The 22,367-nt window shown below is 43.3% G+C and overlaps 1 protein-coding gene across 3 annotated transcripts in view; it reads left to right on the top strand.

The window, feature by feature from the left end:
* Positions 1-8,695: 8,695 nt before the first annotated feature.
* otofa (otoferlin a) overlaps positions 8,696-22,367 on the top strand; it is a 149,074-nt gene continuing 135,402 nt past the window's right edge. For all 3 annotated transcript variants that reach the window (XM_014145204.2, XM_014145198.2, XM_014145200.2), the window contains exons 1-2: positions 8,696-9,081; positions 18,746-18,804. In XM_014145204.2, the coding sequence (XP_014000679.2) occupies positions 9,003-9,081; positions 18,746-18,804 (138 nt within the window). In that variant the 5' untranslated portion in view covers positions 8,696-9,002. The remainder of the gene's footprint in view (positions 9,082-18,745; positions 18,805-22,367) is intronic.

The raw sequence follows: 22,367 nt of genomic DNA, 5'->3' as shown, positions 1-22,367 counted from the left end.
CACACACACACACACACACACACACACACACACACACACAGAATGACCTGCTCTTCAGATAGCGTTTCACAACTGGTGATCTAGAAGGTTCCCTGTCCTGTTAGATGTAAGGCCCTAAAAGTATTTATGTCAGGTCTAGCTTTATGCTGTATCATGGTACTGAATGTTTAATGTCTGTCTTTAAACAGGTGTGAAACTAAGAGCTTGTCATTTGAGATGTGTGGTTGTTTGAATTGTGTATCAGGTTCAGATGGAGACAGGCTTATAATGCATTTCAGAAAAAGATAAGAGGAGATGGGTAATAATAATGTGTGCTTGATTATTTTTGTGTGTGTGTATATATATATATATATATATATATAACCTCCCTGTACTATATATATATATATATATATATATATATATATATATATATATATATTCCAGTACAGGGAGGTTTGTTCATTTATTTCTTAACTATCCAGATTTAGATCTTGCATCTGCTCCCACGAGTATTTGTCGCTCTCTTTCACTGGGATGACAAAGTATTTAACAGGCTGTCGTGTTCCTGTCTTGTTCTTGCAGTTCTCTCTATGTTTCTGAGAGAGCTGTGAACCAATTGTTTAAATGATTAGGTCTATGTAAAATTAGCCATCAAATCAGTCTGTTGAATACACCTCAGAGAGAACTCCCGTCCCTGTCTCACCTGTCTGAAGCTCTTGAGCATCTTCAGGTGGTCGAAGTCCACATTGAAGCAAGCCCAGTAGGGCGTTGATGGTCCGGTAGCGGCTCTGAGTCAGCTGGGCTGACACTAGGAGCCCGCTGTTGGAGAAGATGGACGGGAACATCCCACCGTGGCTGTAGTACCGATATACTCAACTGGCGGACTGGGGACCAGACTCAGGAAGGACCGCAGGTCCACCCGAAAAAACATGTTGACCCCTGGTATCATATAAACACACATAAGACATGGGTGAATGCATAGAATTGCAGGAAATTCACTTTAAAAGAGCAACAACAAAAGATCTGCCCCACTCAAAATGTGTAGAATTGCGGGAAATTAGCTTAGAAACTACTAATTTTTTCTCCAGCAACAAGAGGGGTGTGAACAGTTTGAGGTCACATGGGTTGCGGGGTAGGGATTTGTTACTACGCCGATAAATTAATTATCCATCCAGACCTTTGCCACAAATAGGAAATGTGTGTGACCGGACCTTCTCAAATAGTACTTGAGTAACCCTGCTGTAGTGAATCATGCTGCAGGCCTATGCCCCGCTGCTGAAGTCCTGAAAATATTTGATGGTTGCATTTGAGCCTTGTCTCATAGACTAGACATAACATAGTAAAAGTAAATCCGGGCCTCTAAAATTAGTATGATCTGTTACGTTTAGTATGGTTACATAAGACCGACGGTTACTTAAGGCAAAAACAAAAGTAGGGTTGTTGGCAAAAACAAAAGTAGGGTGGTTGGTCGGGGTGAATGGGTGGGCTTATATCCAGAGGTTGCAAGTTTGAATATCATCACGGACAACTTTAAATTTTAGCTACATACTACTTTTTAGCTACCTTGCAACTATTTAGCATGTTAGCTAACCCTACCTTAGCCCTTTAACCTAACTCTTAAACTTAAACCTAACCTTAACCCTAACCCCTAGTCTAGCTAACATTAGCCAGCTAGCTAACATTAGCCACTTAGCCACCAAACTAGAATTGGTAACATATCATCCATTTTGCAAATTTGTAACACATTGTACGTTTTGCAAATTCATAACATATCAAACGAAATGGGTGATGGATATCCACAAATGAATACATACCATAGGAAGGTAACATATCATTCTAAATGGAGTGTCTCTGATTTATATACAGAATAATACAAAAGCTCTGAGACATGGTTGGGCATTCCCGAACGTGTCCCTGTATAAGTACTTAGTGCTTAGAACATGGTACCTTAAAAATTGGTACCATAAAAAATGTGAAAGAAAGTAAACAACATTTTATGAATCATGTTTTATCCTAGCCTGCTTGTCTAGACAAACCATTCAATATGGGCCATTTGGCAGGTGCCCATTGTTATACGTGATAAGCGTTCCATTCCCTCTGAGCATCATGTTACTGTTATTATCCCTTGGACCACTCAAGGAGCACGACAAGCAGCTGCCCAGCACCGGACCCAAACACGGACAGAGACTTACCTGACCCACACCTCTGCACTAACACCAGGCAACCAGAGGGCAACAAAGAGTTGCCTGGCAACTACCCTTTTATACAAAGTGGTCCTTCTGGTCACAAAATAATAACAACATTATAGAAATAGAATGGGATAAAACTGCCATACCTACACTGTCATTTTCTAGGGTGGCCTAAAATAGGATATCACATAAAAACTATTAATAACATTGAAATTACTATTGAATTAAGATTTAGGAAAATACTATTTAGAAAAATGTTGATCCTCTTGAAATCTAAGCTATATAGAAATTGCAAATGGTCTGGAAATATATGGAATTATGGGAGCCTAGGTGGAATTGTAAAAACTATTGGTCGCTAAATCCAGAGAAATGACGGACCATGTAAAAAACTGTTGGTCACTAAATCCGTTTAGAAGGACCACATAAAAACGGTTGGCTGGTATGCCCTCATTCGTCTGAGCGGTTGGTTGTTGTCATGACGTGGCCTTTTCTGGGTGTAGATCGTGGCTTCCCCCTCTCTCTCACTTTCTCTCCTAAACCCAGGTTTTATTGTCTCAGGTTGTAAATTCCTGGCAGAGACTCTCTCCCCCAGTCATGCACAGAGAGCACAGAGAGAGAAAAAAGGACTTCACTTGGGCAAACTCCTAAATCCCCAAAATGGGAGAATTAAACAATATGTCTACTTTTGAGAGTGTGGGAATGGTCCATGAACACTTAAGGGAGAGTTAGGTTGAGTGTGTTTCATTTGGTGATCTCATGAAAGACAGGAAACACACATAACGGTATCTCTTAAAGTGTACATTTCCCAGCTGTCAGGTTAACATCTAAATATTGTGAAGTGTATGTGATTAAACATGAAACTATTTGTGAAAAGATGTAATGTGATGTTAAGCTTCTAAATGAGAGTATGGATTTTTCATATAAAGATTAACTAGTCAGTGGCCACGCCCACGTGAGCATAGACATTACGTCAGCGTCATGGAATCGCCCTTTTCTACTGAAATGCATAAAACCCACTCCTGATGAAATTCACTTCAGACAAAGCAAAGTCCAATGTGAGCTGTGGTGGCGAGTAGTTAAGACTAAGCAAACCCCAGCGTGAGCTGAGGTTGCAAATGGTTGAATTTCTGAGACCAACACATGCTGGGTGATGCTGGTGTGTGAAGTGGTTGAAACTACAACTCTACCAAAGGACAAGACTATTCCATGTGGAGCATTGACTACACAGCTGGAAATGTTTAAACTCTGAGACTATCGATCCCTACAGAATAAGAGCAAATCTTAGACACAAATTAGTCTGCAGCTAGAAATTACGTAAACCGAAGACGAGAATACAGACAACCGCTGAAACATCTATTCTATGAGAACATTTCTGAATGGTACTCTGAAGTAGCCATTCTAACCATGAGGGTGCGGTAAGGTAGAAGTGATATTATCCTTGACTAGTCTCTCAAAGCACTTCATGATGACAGAGGTGAGTGCTACGAGGAGACAGGGAAAACTGACTCTGAACCTGACAGGGAGAACAACTCTGAACTTGACAGGGAAAATTACTCTGAACTTGACAATGAGAACAATGCTGGACCTGCCAGGGAAACTGATGCTGGACTTGGAGAAGGGTAGAGTACTGGGCCTACTAGAGAAACTGGTACCTTTGAGCCTAGCGGGGCAGGAGACTGATGACCTTCCTGGGCTAGGGACTGAGGGCCGACAAATGCTGGAGACAGCAGAACTAGTGCAGCTGGAGACCAATGACCTAACGCTAAAGATCGATGGCAGACGAGGGCTGAGGACTGAGAACCAAGCACAGGTAACTTGTGGCTTAGCAGGGCAGAAGGCTCTAAGCTAGGCGGGCTAAGGAGCTGTGTGCTGACTATGTCTGGAGACTGCGAGCCTAGTACAATGAACTTGGGGCCTTGTAAGACAGGAGGCTCTAAACCTGGTGAGATAGGCAACTACCTAACAAATAAGGCAGTGGGCTGCGATCTGAGCAGGTCAGGAGACTGCAGACCTGCAGATGGGGCAGCTAAATTATGGCCTAGCATGGCAGGGGGCTCTGCAGTCCATGCAGGGCAGGATACACTAGACCTACTTGAGGGTCAGAACATACTTGACCTACTGGAAAGGCAGAGAGCTCTGGCCTTACCCTGGAGGCAGGATAGACTGGACCTACTTGAGGGGCAGGACACTCAAAGCCTTGACACTTTACACATGCCAGTAGGCCCAAAACTGTAACTCTAACCCTACCGGCTGGGAAGGGAACTCTGACCCTACCGGGAAGGAAGGGTACTGGACAACTAGGTCAGGGGAGACATCAGGGGTGACATCAGGTGGGTCACCTGGGTTGATGACAGGAACACTGAGGCAAGGTCTGGAGGTACCAGGACCCTCTGGGCCAGAACTAGCATGGTGCTATCAGGTGGGGCCAGCAGGGACTCCAGGCCTGGGACCGGCAGGTCCCGCGAGGCTGTGACTGGAGAGGCCCCAATGTCTGGCCTGTACTTGACGTCTGCAGTAGCTGCAGGCTGTGGCTCCATCCAAGGTGCAGGCAACTACTTCAGCGCGGGCTTGGGCTTTTGGCCAGGATTAGTGAGGGTCTCCTGAGGGAGAGCAGGTGGAGTCTTTGATGCTGAAGGTTCCAGAATAGCAGACAGTTGAACCTCGGGCACCCTAGCATCTGTCTTGACTAGCAGGGGATCCCCACTGGGAGGAAAGGACAACTCGGCAACAGCAACCAGAACAGGCCCCATTGCAGCGGCTGGCTGTGGCTCCACAGCTGGAGCGGGAGTCTCCTTAATTGTGGCTAGTCGAAGAGCTGGCTGAGGAGGGTGCAGACCTTGATGTCTTGGACTGCACAATCTGGAGTTGTCATCTGCTGGGAAGCTAGGACTCTCTTGGGAGCAGAAGTGGACCCGATACTCCCGTGCCTCTGGTCAGGGAGGCATAGAGGGTCGCCGGTCGGGAGAGGGGCTGGACCACCTTGGGTGGAGGTGGCGCTCCCGACACTATGGCAGTGGCAGAGAAAACGTAGGCTCCAGCCAGGGGGGCCTGGAGCCACGAAGATCTGTTGAGTAGCTGGGTCACCTCGGGACGTAGTGGGGGTCCCAATGGTACAGTGGAGATGGTGAACACTCAGGCCGGGAGGGCCTGGTGTAGTGTCTCTCAGGGGAGTAGCCAGGCCAACTTGGGGAGTACCGGCAGTGATGGCGCTCCAGTGGCAGTGATGATGTCTCTAGCCGGGAAGGCCTAGAGCGGTGGTGTCAGGAGAGTAGCAGTGGTACCTGTTCTTCCGTGGCTGTGACTCAGGCCGGGAGGGTCTAGAGCACACCCTCCTGATCTTTTGCTGCTCGTGACGCAGGTACTTGTATTCCCTCATCAGCTCCCAAGTGGTGAGGGTATGGTCACTGACTACTACCACTGACGGCTTCGCATGTGGAGGGTGGTGACAGCAGCCCCATACATCCTAGGGATGCAGGATAACTCGTCTGCAATTTTGGGCGCGGAAACAACTCCTCTTCTGGGTACTTCAACATCTCAACTATACCAGATCAGAATCCGGCGATCTGAAGGACCATGTTAAAACTATTGGTGGCTAAATCTGGAGAAATGACGGTCACTAAATCTGTCTAGAAGAACCATGTAAAAACGGTTGGCTGGTATGCCCTCACCCATCTGAGTGGTTGGCTGTGAATGGCCTCACTCGCTATATACAGTGAGGGAAAAAGTATTTGATCCCCTGCTGATTTTGTACATTTGCCCACTGACAAAGAAATTATCAGTCTATAATTTCAATGGTAGGTTTATTTGAACAGTGAGAGACAGAAAGCAACAAAAACATCCAGAAAAACACATGTCAAAAATGTTATAAATTGATTTGCATTTTAATGAGGGAAATAAGTATTTGACCCCTCTGCAAAACATGACTTAGTACTTGGTGGCAAAACCCTTGTTGGCAATCACAGAGGTCAGACGTTACTTGTAGTTGGCCACCAGGTTTGCAGACATCTAGGAGGGATTTTGTCCCACTCCTCTTTGCAGTTCTTATCCAAGTCATTAAGGTGTCGAGGCTGACGTTTGGCAACTCGAACCTTCAGCTCCCTCCACAGATTTTCTATGGGATTAAGGTCTGGAGACTGGCTAGGCCACTCCAGGACCTCCAGGACCTTCTTGAGCCACTCCTTTGTTGTTTTGGCCGTGTGTTTTGGGTCATTGTCATGCTGGAATACCCATCCACGACCCATTTTCAATGCCCTGGCTGAGGGAAGGAGGTTCTCACTCAAGATTTGACGGTACATGGCCCCGTCCATCGTCCCTTTGATGCGGTGAAGTTGTCCTGTCCCCTTAGCAGAAAAACACCCCCAAAGCATAATGTTTCCACCTCCATGTTTAACGGTGGGGATTATGTTCTTGGGGTCATGGGCAGCATTCCTCCTCCTCCAAACACGGCGAGTTGAGTTGATGCCAAAGAGCTCCATTTTGGTCTCATCTGACCACAACACTTTCACCCAGTTGTCCTCTGAATCATTCAGATGTTCATTGGCAAACTTCAGACGGGCATGTATATGTGCTTTCTTGAGCAGGGGGACCTTGCGGGCGCTGCAGGATTTCAGTCCTTCACGGCGTAGTGTGTTACCAATTGTTTTCTTGGTGACTATGGTCCCAGCTGCCTTGAGATCATTGACAAGATCCTCCCATGTAGTTCTGGGCTGATTCCTCACCGTTCTCATGATCATTGCAACTCCACGAGGTGAGATCTTGCATGGAGCCCCAGGCCGAGGGAGATTGACAGTTCTTTTGTGTTTCTTCCATTTGCGAATAATCGCACCAACTGTTGTCACCTTCTCACCAAGCTCCTTGGCGATGGTCTTGTAGCCCATTCCAGCCTTGTGTAGGTCTACAATATTGTCCCTGACATCCTTGGAGAGCTCTTTGGTCTTGGCCATGGTGGAGAGGTTGGAATCTGATTGATTGATTGCTTCTGTGGACAGGTGTCTTTTAAATAGGTAACAAACCGAGATTAGGAGCACTCCCTTTAAAAGTGTGCTCCTAATCTCAGCTCGTTACCTGTATAAAAGACACCTGGGAGCCATAAATCTTTCTGATTGAGAGGGGGTCAAATACTTATTTCCCTCATTAAAATGCAAATCAATTTATAAAATCTTTGACATGCATTTTTCTGGATATTTATGTTGTTATTCTGTCTCTCACTGTTCAAATAAACCTACCATTAAAATTATAGACTGATCATTTCTTTGTCAGTGGGCAAACGTACAAAATCAGCAGGGGATCAAATACTTTTTTCCCTAACTGTACTTATAACTGATTGGTTTGGTTCTGGCCTCTATAGAGCTGTCCGGTTAGTAGATGATGTTGAGGCCCATTGACTGTACTCTTGATCACCACCACATACACCCAGTTACAGCTGTTTCTATTTGAGGATGTTTATATGATTTTGGTAATTCGAATGACTTGGAATGCTATTGTTGTGGTTATTTCGATGCAAGCACAACATTCAGACATTTGTGTTACTGTCGACAATAAAAAAAGTCCTCAGAAATGTGTGTCTTCTCCCTTTGGACTACGATAATGCTCTGACCTAAGCAGGCGGTGTAGTGTCCAGATGCACATTTCCAAGCTTTCTGATTGGTTGGGAATGGCAGGGCTATGATGGGTGAGGGATAACTTAGGTAGGCTGAGCAGCCAAACTAACGGGACTTAATGGAAACTGAATGGACTGTGAGGGTTAGTTAGGTAGAGAGGAGAGGATCAGGACAGCCTATTTTTGCAGCAATGGAATTACTTTATTTTTCTAAAAGGATCTTCAGTTGTGGCAAGTCGGATAAAATAAAGATAGCCAACAGTAAACATTTAAAACAGCAACATGCACACATGTTGGGCACAGTTATGTTTGCAGAAAATATGGGGCTCAAAACTGGTGGGGCTCCACATGCCCTGGATGACTGGTTGCCACTGACAGATACAAATTCTTACAAGGTAGGCCTAGCCTATGTACCCTACAAGATACATGTAGCTAAGTCACAACATAATTTTCATCTAGAATTAGATCAGCACAAGTCACACAAATCAATTGGCATGTAGGCCTAGCCTATTGATGCATGTTCAAAATTGTTCGTGGCTCTTTTAGTATTTACAAAATGAAATAAAATTGAATTCCCAAACAGACTTAATATTGATACCCCATCCTGTATTTTGGTATTTAATTAGGATATGTTGCGAAAGCCGCAGCTACTCTTCTTGTGGTCCACACAGAACATGAAACATGACATAATGCAGAACATTAATAGACAAGAACAGCTCAAGGACAGAACTACATACATGTAAAAACGGCACACATATCCTACATATCAATACATACACACAAAATACTCTGTATAGTGAATTTCTTCTCAACAATGGTAAACATGTTTATCTGAGAATGCAACCCTCCCTGTCCAAGACCCTTTCTCCCGCCCCTTCCCTCCGTATGACAGCGAGTCGAAGCGCAGACCCCTGTCTTCACCACATGCGCCAGTCAGGCACCTGGATGCGTGAGACCCAGCAGTCACGAAGCATATAGCGCGGGATAAAACGAAAGCTTATGAATAATTGGACATCCTTCCTTTCTTTCTGTCCAAGGAGATAAAGCAGATGCTTCATGCGGAATGGAAGGAGATTTTGTTTCACCAAAGACGCAATGAGAGGGTCTAGGTTCAGAGATCATTGAACATTTGGTTGATACGCTTATCAGCAGAATATACGAGTTTTTTGCTCTTTGAAGGAAAATACTGTAGTTAATTTTTTTCTGAAGTGCTGTATTGTACCGAAGTTGACATGGCTCTTCTAGTCCACCTAAAGACGATCCGGGACCTTCGTGGAAAGGGGGACAGAATCGCCAAAGTCACATTTCGAGGTAACAAACTCAAATACTTTATTATCACAACAGATGATTTGTCCGGGATGTTTTCTCTTTCTATGACCCAATAGGAATAGGCATACTGATTGCGCAGTGCCTAGGAGTTTGCGATGTGATCAATGTGATTTGGTGTATGCGCCTGTGGATAGGCAAACCACAATGTGGTGACGCGTCTCCTGTGGTTGCGCTGAAAAGTTAGGGAAACCCCTGTCTGGCTCCGCAATCCCAGGAGGTGATGGAGAGAGACAGGATTGTGGAGGCGAGGAGCGCTTTTACGCATTGGAATACATAATAACCATAAATAAATAATGTTTTATTGAGTAATTTTAGTTAGGACAACGTTTTTTAACCGTCAAGTTTAGAAATGTGTTCAATAACCTATGGATCAAAAGGATATTCTCTTCCCAATAGGCCTAGTCGTTACACGCAACCGTTATTTCACGTTTTACAGTTCTACAGCTGTCATCTTTCTCCACGGTGGCTAGCCTCCCTTGCAATGCGCTCAGCTGAGCTGAATTTTACAGTATCAAAAACCATTGATTTTCATCACGGAAAGGAATGAGACTCTAATAAGGAAGCTGTCCCGTGGTCGGTGGTCCATCATGGCCAACTCCCCTGGCCAGGCAGGTCTGATTGGAAACAGATTGGTAATCCCAATGCAACAATTAAACGAATGAACAATATAGGTACTGTAGATGAAGGCTAGACTGCAAAAACAGGACAGGTCAAAGTAAAATGGACAATATGGAATGGACAATCACGCTACTCACAACTGCTGTCCAGGAGTTTCATCCCTTGGGCTAAATTGTCATGATCAGTGGTTTCAAGTTTGTATCTGTACATGTTTTATGAGCTGATCATAGCGAAAAAGAAAATGCTTCTGCATTTCCCACTGTGCAAACACATTGCAAATGGGCTCAGGATAACTCCTCTTTATAAAGTTGGGTAGCTGATATTCAGAGCTTAAATAGCCACATTGATTAGAGACAGGAATCAGCACTGATAAAGCCCATGCAACGACCTACCACATGGGTGGGCATTCATAAAATCCCATCGCGGGTGACATGGTAGGCTACGCCCCACTAAGCACAGACTAAGGCCGGCGTCTTTTGGACGTCTTTTTCTTTTTTACAAACGGTAGGCCTACCACATAGATGGGCATTACTAAAATTACATTTCAGGTGACACTGTAGGCCAGGAATGGGCAACTCCTGTCCTCTGGGGCCTGATTGGTGTCACACTTTTTCCCCAGCCCCAGCTAACACACCTGACACCAATAATCATCTAATCATGATCTTCAGTTTAGAATGCAATCCGTTTCGTCAGTTGTGTTGACTAGGGATGGGGGAAAAGTGTGACACCACTCCGGCTCCCAAGGACTGGAATTGCCCATCCCTTTTGTAGGCTATAACTCAGTAAGCACGGATTTGACGCTAACACATTTTGGACGTATTTGTTTTTGTCTTATCCAGACTGGAATTCTTTTTCTGGTGCAGTCCGGACCAGCCTTGATTTCCACGTCCATGGACATTGTTTTTTTGTCCGTTCCGGACCAAATCTGAACTAATCATAGACGTCTATGTTTGGTTCAGATGTTGTCCGGTCTGGAATAGCCTTTATTTGGCCCAAACATAGACGTCTATAAATGACATATTTGCAACATTCATTCAGAACCAAAAATGAACCTGATTTCAATGTCTTGAAAATATATATTTTCAACTCCTGGAAAATACGTGTTTTCAATATCTGTAAAATACCAATTTTCATATTTTATTCAGAACGGAAAATTAACCTGATTTCAGCATCCGGAAAAAACGTATTTTCACCTTTCATTCAGATCCTAAATTGAACCTAACTTCAACGTCTGGAAAAATATGTATTTTCGATTATTTTCAACATCATTTTGCTTACTGGGGCTATTCTTGTTTGTCCTGCCTAGGGCGGCAGAATGGCCATGTGTCTGATTTAACAGTGAAAGAAAACCTCATCTCTCTCTCTCTCTCTCTCTCTCTCTCTCTCTCTCTCTCTCTCTCTCTCCCTCTCTCTCTCTCTCTCTCTCTCTCCATCTCCCTCGCTCTTTCCTTCCCTATCTACCGCTCTCTCTCTGGTGTTTGAGATGTTGTTGATAGCTCCTTGCCTGGTCTCTGCTACAGGCTGTCAGCAAGGCCTCCTGGGTACTTTAAAATCAGACTGTTTCCTGTCTGGAGAAGAAGGGTTCTCTCAGGAAGCCCCTGCCCCACTGGGCAGGCCAACCTAAATCCCTTAAAGGAACAGACACTGGGGAAGGTTATGTAAGCTTTGTTACCAGTAACCACAGAGTTAGACATCTATCCAGTGGAGGGAACATATAGATTGACCAATGTGTCTATTAAGTAGAAGAAGCTTAAGATAATATATGTTCTATGTCCAGATATACAGTACAAGAACCTGAACATACACATGCTGTGCTGTACAGTACATACAGTACCAGTCAAAAGTTTGGACACACCTACTCGTTCCAAGGTTTTTCTTAATTTTTACTATTTTAGTAAATAGTGAAGACATCAAAACTATGAAATAACACATACGGAATCATGCAGTAACCAAAAAAGTGTTAAGCAAATAAAAACATGTTATATTTCAGATTCTTCAAAGTAGCCACCCTTGATGACAGCTTTGCACACTCTTGGCATTTTCACAACCAGATTCATGAGGTAATCACCTGGAAGGCATTTCATTTAACATGTGTGCCTTGTTAAAAGTTAATTTGTGGAATTTATTTCCTTCTTAATGCGTTTGAGACAATGAGTTGTGTTGTGACAAGGTATGGGTGGTATACAGAAGGTAGCCCTATTTGGTAAAAGACCAAGTCCATATTATGGCAAGAACAGCTCAAATAAGCAAAGAAAAATGACAGTCCATCATTACTTTAAGACATGAAGGTCAGTCAATGAGGAAATTTTCAAGAACTTTGAAAGTGTCATTAAGCGCGTTCGCAAAAACCATCAAGCGCTATGATGAAATTGGCTCTCATTTCCACCACAGGAAAGGAAGACCCAGAGTTAACTCTGCTGCAGAGGATAAGTTCATTAGAGATACCAGCCTCAGAAATTGCAGTCCAAATAAATGCTTCATAGAGTTCAAGTAACAGACACATCTCAACATCAACTGTTCAGAGGAGACTGTGTGAATCAGGCCTTCACAGTTGAATTGCTGCAAAGAAACCACTACCAATAATAATAAGCGACTTGCTTGGGCCAAGAAACATGAGCAATGGACATTAGACTGGTGGAAATCTGTCCTTTGGTCTGATTAGTCCAAATTTGAGATTTTTGGTTCCAACCGCTGTGTCTTTGTGAGATGCAGAATAGGTGAATGGATGATCTCTGCATGTGTGGTCCTCACTGTGAAGCATGGAGGAGGTGTGATGGTGTGGGGGTGCTTTGCTGGTGACACTGTCTGTGATTTATTTAGAATTCAAGGCATGTTTAACCAGCATGGCTACCACAGCATTCTGCAGCGATACGTCATCCCATCTGGTTTGCGCTTAGTGGGACTATCATTTGTTTTTCAACAGTACAATGACCCATCACATCTCCAGGCTGTGTAAGGGCTATTCGACCAAAAAGGAGAGTGATGGAGTGCTGCATCAGATGACCTGGCCTCCACAATCACCCAACCTCAACCCAATTGAGATGGTTTGGGATGAGCTGGACTGCAGTGTGAAGGAAAAGCAGCTAACAAGTGCTCAGCATATGTGGGAACTTCTTCAAGACTGTTGGAAGATCATTCCAGGTGAAGTTGGTTGAGAGAATGCCAAGAGTGTGCAAAGCTGTCATCAAGGCAAAGGGTGGCTACTTTAAAGAATCTCAAATATTACATTTATTTTGATTTGTTTAACACTTTTTTGCTTACTACATGATTCCATATGTGTTATTTCATAGTTCTGATGTCTTCACTATTATTCTACAATGTATAAAATAGTAAAAATAAAGAAAAACCTTGGAACGATTAATAGGTGTGCCTAAACTTTTGGCTGGTACTGTACATTTCAGTGATTGGTAGAGGAAAGTCCGTCCACAAAGGCCAAGTATTTTCCCAAATCTATTGTCACCATGTGTTGAATGACAGCATGAATATTTCACCAACATAATTTTGGAAGGGTGTTGAATTGCCGCTGGTAAAAATAGATTGTTTGGTGCTTTGTTATCTTCATTAGCCCAGTTGTGAAGTCAAGCACTTCCCTATTCTAAAGCCAGATACTCCAACTTCTACTGCACTGTAATAGGGCTTGATGGTAATGCTTGTCTTCTCTTCCCGGGCCTGAGGCGAAGTTAGCACAGCCAATGTGTTACGCTGTATATAAAATAAATGAGAAATTAAATTATTATTTCCGCCATCACGGAACTAAGTCAGATTCACTCTGGTTGAGATTCAATTACAGATTACTTGATTCGCAAATAAGTTGTTATCGTTCTGCCTGCTTTGGATAATTCTCTCTCAAATTTGAAATAGTTATGAAAGGGACTCTCTCTCTCATTTTCTCCCACCCTCTCTGTCACTCAATTTGTTTCTTTCTGTTCCTCTGCTAAATTGTAGAAATGAAACAGGTTGCTGAACGCTCTCTTTCCTGTAAATCTTTTTTTTTGTTACAGAACACTGCAAGTGTATTTATTCCCTCTGCTCTGCTGGTATAACCTTTTACTTTCACCCTTCAGTAAGATATCAGTAAAAAAATGCTTTCATTCTATAAATCCCCAGAAATTGAAAGTGCACAGACTGTCCCCATGTCTACTATTCACCATAGTATATTGATTGATGTACCTCGCTGTAGGTGTTCTCATTTTCTCTCTCTCAATCTCCTTACGTCTGTCTGTCTCTGTCTCTCTCTCTTTCTGTTTTTATTGACTTGCTGCTCCGCTTTGCCTTTGTCATTTATATCTCTGCCATGGTCCCACATTCCCAGTTTTTTTTTTATCCCTCACTCCCGATGCCTTGTTATATTTGAATTGTTTGGTGTTAAGAGTACTTACATAACATTATGGCCTCTATTTTCAGCTAGTGCTAAGGTGACGCAAGTATCAAACGCACGTTAGTGTACAATTTCGTCATGTAAATCTGGCGCACTGGCATTTTCCAGCCCTAACGTCAGATTTGGCAATTTACCTGTCTAACATCAGCTCGCTTGTGCTGAGGTGGGTGGGAATGGTGGCAATATTTAAGGTGTGTCCTTAAAAACAAACGTAAAAGTGAGAATTTCATGCAGTGGTAATGGGTTTTCCAAAAATTGTTTACAGACAGATTATTTCACTTACAATTCACTGTATCACAATTCCAGTGGGTCAGAAGTTTACATACACTAAGTTGACTGTGCCTTTAAACAGCTTGGAAAATTCCCAATAACAACAGCAAAGGACCTTTTGAAGATGCTGGAGGAAACAGGTACAAAAGTATCTATATCCACAGTAAAACGAGTCCTATATCGACATAACCTGAAAGGCCACTTCTCCAAAACCTCCATAAAAAAGCTACCCAAAACGTTTGACCCAAGTTAAACAATTTAAAGGCAATGCTAACAAATACTAATTGAGTGTATGTAAACTTCTGGCCCACTGGGAAAGTGATGAAAGAAATAAAAGCTAAAAAAATCATTCTCTCTACTATTATTCTGACATTTCACATTCTTAAAACAAAGTGGTGTTCCTAACTGACCTAACACAGGGAATTTTTACTTGGATTAAATGTCAGGAATTGTGAAAAACAGAGTTTAATAAATGTATTTGGCTAAGGTGTATGTAAACTTCCGACTTCAACTGTACGTGAAACCATCCATAGTCTAAGTTGGCTTGTCTGTATTATACGCCCACGGGGAGTAATGATTGTGCCTGTAACTGTATTTAGACATAGCCTATTTAAAACAAGTTTTTGTTTTGTTTTTATTAGAATTTGATAAGAATTACAGAGACAGGATGCATGTTTTGGAATATTATTTTGTACAGGCTTTCTTCTTTTCACTCTGTCAATTAGGTTAGTATTGTGGTCGAGGAACTACAATGTTGTTGATCCATCATCAGTTTTCTCCTATCACAGCCATTAAACTCTGTAACTGTTTTAAAATCACCATTGGACTCCCTGAGCGGTTTCCTTCCTCTCTGGCAGTTAGGAAGGATGTCTGTATCTTTGTAGTGACTGGGTGTATTGATACAGCAACCAAAGAGTAGTTAATAACTTCACCATGCTCAAAGGTGTTTGTTTTTTAAAATTCATTTTTTATCTACCAATAGGTGCCCTTCTTTACGAGGCATTGGAAAACCTCCCTGGTCTTTGTGGTTGAATCTGTGTCTGAAATTCACTGCTAGACTGATGGAACTTACAGATAATTGTATGTGTGAGATACAGAGATGAAGCAAATGGTGACTTTAAAACAGTTACAGAGTTTAATGGCTGTGATTGGAGAAAACTGAGGATGGATTAATTAACAACTTTGTAGTTACTCCACAATACTAACCTAATTGACAGAGTGAAAAGAAGGAAGCCTGTACATAATAAAAATATTCCAAAACATGCTTCCTGTTTGCAACAAGGCACTAAAGAAAAACTCCTAAATATGTTGCAAAGAAATTAACTTTATGTCTTGATTACAAAGTGTTATGTTTGGGGCAAATCCAACACAACACATCACTGAGTTCCACGCTTCATATTTTCAAGCACGGTGGTGGCTGCATCATGTTATGGGTATGCTTGTCATCGGCAAGAACTTGGGAGTTTTTCAGGATAAAAAAGAAATAAACTGAATGGAGCTAAGCACAGGCAAAATCCTAAAGGAAAACCTGGTTCAGTCTGCTTTCCACCAGACACTGAGAGATAATTTCACCTTTCAGCAGGACAGTAACCTAAAACACAAGGCCAAATATACACTGGCGTTGCATACCAAGAAGACAGTGAATGTTCCTGAGTGGCGGAGTTACAGTTTTCACTTAAATCTACTTGAAAATCTATGGCAAGACCAGAAAATGATTGTCTAAAAATGATCAACAATCAATTTGACAGAGCTTGAAGAATTATGAAAAGAATAATGTGCAAATGTTGCACAATTCAGGTGTAGAAAGCTCTTAGTGACTTACCCAGAAATACTCACAGCTGTATTTGTTGCCTCTTTCACAAAGAATAGACCCAATAGGCACTGTATTTACTGTGTTTGTTTTCATACTGTATGTACACTGAATATGCCAAAGTTTAGGAACACCTTCCTAATATTGAGTTGCCCTTTTGTCCTGAGTCCAGCCTCAATTCGTCGGGGAATGGACTCTATAAGGTATCGTAGGCGTTCCACAGGGATGCTGGCCCATGTTGACTCCAATGCTTCCCACAGTTTTGTCAAGTCGGCTGGCTGTCCTATGGGTGGTGGACCATTCTTGATACACACGGGAACCTGTTGAGTGTGAAAAACCCTGCAGCGTTGCAGTTTGTGACACAAATCGCCTGACACGTACTACAATACCCCATTCAAAGGCACTGAAAACTTTTGTCTTGCCCATTCACCCTCTGATTGGCACACATACACAATCCATGTCTCAATTGTCTCAAGGCTTAAAAATCCTTCTTTAACCTGTCTCCTCCCTTCATCTACACTGATTGAAGTGAATTTAATAAGTTACATCAATAAGGGATCATAGCTTTCACCTGGATTCACCTGGTCAGTCTATCTATGTCATGGAACGAGCAGGTGTCCTTAATGTTTTGTATACTCAGCGTATATTTGTGCATAATTTCTTAAACAACCTGACTGAAAATGTAAAAGATGTTTAGCTACAAATTCACACAGTGGTAATTGAATTATAATGGAGGTATTGCTGTGTTCATGCTTCTCCTTTTCTTTAAAAACATGTCTGCATAGAGAGATGTAGTTCTCTTTCTCTCTTTTCCCCCCTCTGTTTCGTGAGTCCTAATTTAGTCGTTTATCTGTCTGCCTCTCCTTTGGCTCCCCGTATCAAGCCAAGTGTGGTTTTATGTTTGTCATTAGGTTATTATAGCCCCATTACTCTGTCTTGCCCTTTCCACTTAGTCTGACACATTTAGGATTTTGTAAGATAGTGGACTCTACGGTCTTGTCAGGGGTACGAAGCATCAGGAGTCAGATGGAATTCACGTGCAAAATGGTGGTATTCATTTACAGGTGCAGAAGGTGAGCTGGAACCATGAATACTGATATTCATGAACACTTGACTGACAAAAATAACAAACAAGTAAAATAAATGCAACAGCCAATTCACAGAAGCTAAAGGCTTCTAAGGCAGAGCGCCTAAATCTTTGACAAAGTGCTAGTAACACACCTGACAAAATGTCACTCCAGCCAAAGCTCTCCTAAAAATGAGCAACTTCAAAAGGAAAAAAGCCCAAACCCTGACACTGGTATAATCCAAAATGCACCTAAACAGGTATTTCATTCATTAACACTGTCACGCTCGTAGAAAAGGTTGGACCAAGGCGCAGCGTGATTTGAGTTCCACATATTTTATTAAAGTGAAACTAAGAAAACAACAAACATACAACGAATGTGAAGTCATAGTGCTCAACACTGGCTTGGGGGTTGAAGCTGTTTAGAAGCCTTTTGGACCTAGACTTGGCTCTCCGGTACTGCTTTCCCTGCGGTAGCAGAGAGAACAATCTATGACTAGCTGGAGTCTTTGGCAATTTTTAGGGCCTTCCTCTGACACCGCCTGGTATAGAGGTCCTGGATGGCAGGAAGCTTGGCCCCAGTGATGTACTGGGCCGTACGCACTACCCTCTGTAGCACCTTGCAGTCGGAGGCTGAGCAGTTTCCATACCAAGTGGTGATGCAACCAGTCAGGATGCTCTCGATGGTGCAGCTGTCAAACTTTTTGAGGATCTGAGGAGACATGCCAAATCTTTTCAGTCTCCTGATGGGGGATTGGCGTTGTCGTGCCCTCTTCACAACTGTCTTGGTGTGTTTGGACCATGATAGTTTGTTGGTGATGTGAACACCAACAAACTTGAAGCTCTCAACCTGCTCCACTACTGCCCTGTCGATGAGAATGGGGCCCTCCTTTTCCTGTAATCCACAATCATTCCTTCTCCTTTTATTTAAAAACATAATGTATGCGTAGAGAGATGTAATTCTCTCTCTCTTTTCCTCTCACTTTTTTGTCTGTCACATTCAGTGTCATTATGAGTCCTACTTTAGTTGTTTATCTGTCTGCCTGTCTTTCTCTCCTCTGGCTCATCGTATCAAGCCAGGTAGAGAGGTAAAGTTGTATTCGGTGCATGTGACAAATAAAATGTGATTTGATCTGAGTTATACTGCAATCTAACTGCAGTTATACTGCACTCTGACGGCAATAATTTTTCGTAAGGGCTGCGATACAATATACATTTTAACTTTGAAATATAGAATTTTGCTAATTCTTCTTGCGTGTTACCTTTTTATAATAACAGTGGAACTAGCAGTAGGAATATGCTTGCGAAACGCCAACATTTGTAAATGTTTTGGCACCAAATAGCAACGGTGTGAAATGTTCAGTGGATGTATATATTTGCTTTGCAATGTGTTATTCAACGCATATACAAGACTCATTGATACACATGCATTTTTATGTTTGGAATTTCATTTGAGCCTTTTGAACCTGTCTAACCCCCTGACCTCTGTCCTTCCACCCCTCAGGTCTGTCGCTCTACACGCATGTGCAGGAAAACTGTGAGGATGAGGCCAGATTTGATGAGGTTTGTAACTCTTCTATTACTCCCATTCCATCTTATAGCTTCCAAATAGCCATCAAGCCTTTTCTCTTTTGAGTTTATATTTAATCTCCACCCAGCACAGCCAGAAGAGGACTGGCCATCCCTCATAGCCTGGTTCCTCTCTAGGTTTCTTCCACTAGGCTACCTGCCGCCCCATGATGGAGACAGAAAGAAAGACAGAAAGGTTATATGTTCGATACCCATCTTAACCCTTCATGTCTGAGTGCCTATGTATGTAATGTATCCATCTCCCCCTACCTATTGACTTTTCTAACGCAAAAATATCAATCAATCAATCACATTTATTTATAAAACCCTTCTTACATCAGCTGATGTCACAAAGTGCTGTACAGAAACCCAGCCTAAAACCCAAACAGCAAGCAATGCAGGTGTAGAAGCACGGTGGCTAGGAAAAACTCCCTAGAAAGGCCAGAACCTAGGAAGAAACCTAGAGAGGAACCAGGCTATGAGCGGTGGCCAGTCTTCTTCTGGCTGTGCCGGGTGGAAATTATAACAGAACATGGCCAAGATGTTCAAATGTTCATAGATGACCAGCAGGGTCAAATAATAATAATCACAGTGGTTGTCGAAGGTGCAACAGGTCAGCACCTCAGGAGTAAATGTCAGTTGGCTTTTCATAGCCAATCATTCAGAGTATATCTACCGCTCCTGCTGTCTAGAAAGTTGAAAACAGCAGGTCTGGGACAGGTAGCACGTCCAGTGAACAGGTCAGGGTTCCATAGCTGCAGGCAGAACAGTTGAAACTGGAGCAGCAACACGGCCAGGTGGACTGGGGACAGCAAGGAGTCATCAGGCCAGGTAGTCCTGAGGCATGGTCCAAGGGCTCAGGTCCTCCGAGAGAGAGTGAGAGAGTGAGAGAGAGTGAGAGAGTGAGAGAGAGAGAGAGAGAGAGAGAGACAGAGAGAGGGAGCAAGATCTGAGATTTATCTGGAATATGATAGGGAGGAATTTACATTTACATTGACCATATAAATGAACAAATAACATTAGCAGGCATTAGATCCCTGCTCTACTCTGAATATGATTATAATAAATTGTAGACCTGTAATGCCTCAGGATCCAGTAGCTTTGGTGGAGGTTTGCTCTGTTTGGCTCTGTAGCTGTTGGATTCATGGACGTTTTCCCAGTAGGATTCCTCTTGTCAGGTTGGAAAATCAGCTTTTAGACATGAAGGCTACCAGTGGGAATGGGATGGAGGGAAGGAGGGAAGGCAGGGTAGGAGGAATTGAGAGATGGTGGAGTGTAGAGTGAGAGGGGTAGAGACTGAAATACAGACAGAGGAGAGTCAGAAATATAAAGAGGGAAAGAGAGATAGAGAGAGAGAAAGATAAAGTGTACCATACAAAATTTAGACTATGCATTCCCATGGCGTTTACATTAGAGTTTTAATCTCACATAGAAGAGAGCTTGAGAGTTACTACTTGTTGTTTAAGAGCAGAACATGTTCCCTTTGATGGGAGCAGCTTGGCTCAGGCACTGAGTGCTGTTTCCTTTGCTCATAACCAGCGCTATTGTTTGAGTCTAATCACGATCAACGGTTTTATGGGACTTAACCCTTGTGTTGTCTTAACATTCTGTATCCTCCCCTTGTCCTCAGGGTCAAAAATGACCCGCCTTCACTAAACCCCTAAAATAAAGCAGCTTAATTGAATTTTAAACCCCAAATCTATTTTGCATGAAGAAACAACCTGCCATTCATCACAAACTTTGTGAATACCTGGGTTTTCCTTCTTCACAATGCAGAAAGACTGCATTTAATCAGTGGACACCACTCATTTTTATTACAACTCACCTGTCATAATTGTTTTCTTTACTAAAGTAGAGGTTTATTATTATTATTATTATTGCTAAAGGTACTGCATAGGTGTAAACCATTTTTTTAGCAAGAGATAGCACTTCATAGCCTAAGAAAGTAGCAGAAATGTGCAGAAAGTAGTTTTGAATGCATTTAATTGAAGGGAAACAATAACAGTCTTGACCTTTTTTTGGCAACATAATGATATATTCTTATATACTGTACAATGAGGAATTCAACTACAAAATACTAGTCTTCTCCCATTTTTTTAACCATTGCCCCCACCCACAAGGTGTATAAACAACAACAATAAATAAGAATAAAATAAGATAATAGAAACAAAAACATAAAACATAACATCAATCAATCAACTCTAATTAGCACATGTAGGACAGTATACAAGTGTGTGTGCATGGACTTTGCAGATGTATTTCTCACATGTGCAGCATATAGTATTTGTTTTACAGTCCTTCTTTGGGGGCAGAATTGGGATATCTTCCTCTTGCCTGCCCCAGCTGCAGCCTCAGGTGGATCAGGCCAAGAGTCTGCTCCAGGAAAACCCTTCTCTTGTTCCGCTTATCAGGCATCCAGGTAGGGTTGATCTTGTTCCATATCACTAAGGCATTGTATGAGGACACATCAATGATGTTATGGAAGATGACCAGGGGCCAGCGGGCAGTCATCCTGTCACGACTTCCACCGAAGTCGGTTCCTCTCCTTGTTCGGGCGGCACACCGGTCTTCTAGCCATCATCGATCCACTTTTCATTTTCCATTTGTTTTGTCTTGTTTTCCTACACACCTGGTTCTCATTTCCCTCATTAAGTGTTGTGTATTTAACCCTCTGTTCCCCCCCATGTCTTTGTTCGGTATTGTTTATTGTAAGTGCTTGTGCATCCAATTATCTTGTTATTTTTTATGCCGTGGGTTTTGCTATTAAACTGCTATTACCAAGTTCTGCTCTCCTGCGTCTGACTTCCTTGCCACCGATTACGCACCCCTTACAGAATACCGCACCTGAATATGGAGTCAGCAGGAGCAGGTGCCCCTGATATGGAGATCGAGGAGCGCATCCAAGACCACACAGCGATATGCCACCATCTCGGCGCCGCCATGGACCGCGTCGTCCAGGCTATGGACCGCTGGGAGAGACGGAGAGTTCCTCCAGCACCTCCACCAGCACCACAGGGATCTCCACTACTCACTCCCCCTGCACCCGGTTCCAGTGGGATTTGCCTCGCTCTCCCCAGGGAGTACGATGGGATGACTGCCTGCTGCCAGGGTTTCCTGCTGCAGTTAGAGTTATACCTGGCAACCGTCCACCCGGCTCCTTCGGACCGTGAAAGGGTGTCCGCCCTCGTCTCATGCCTCTCGGGGAAAGCCCTGGAGTGGACCAACGCCGTGTGGGTGGAAGCAGATGTGGTGCTGGACCACTTTCAGGAGTTCACCCGTCGTTTCCAGGCAGTCTTCGACCACCCGCCCGAGGGCAGAGCGGCCGTCAGAACATCTTTTCCACCTGCGGCAGGGGACAAGGAGCACACAGGAGTTCGCTCTGGACTTTCGGACCCTGGCCGCTGGAGCGGGATGGAACGACAGGGCCCTGATCGACCACTATCGCTGCAGTTTGCACACTATTGCTGCAGTTTGGTGCCTTCTCACCCCAGGTGGTCGCGAGAGTGCTCGGGGAGGTGTTTAGGGGTTTCCGTATGTGCTACTACGGTGGAGAGTCC

Source organism: Salmo salar, chromosome ssa15 (genome assembly GCF_905237065.1).
Source record: "Salmo salar chromosome ssa15, Ssal_v3.1, whole genome shotgun sequence".
Taxonomy (NCBI): Eukaryota; Metazoa; Chordata; class Actinopteri; order Salmoniformes; family Salmonidae; genus Salmo; species Salmo salar.
Note: the sequence above shows the minus strand (reverse complement) of the source record. Positions and strands in the feature narration are given on the sequence as shown.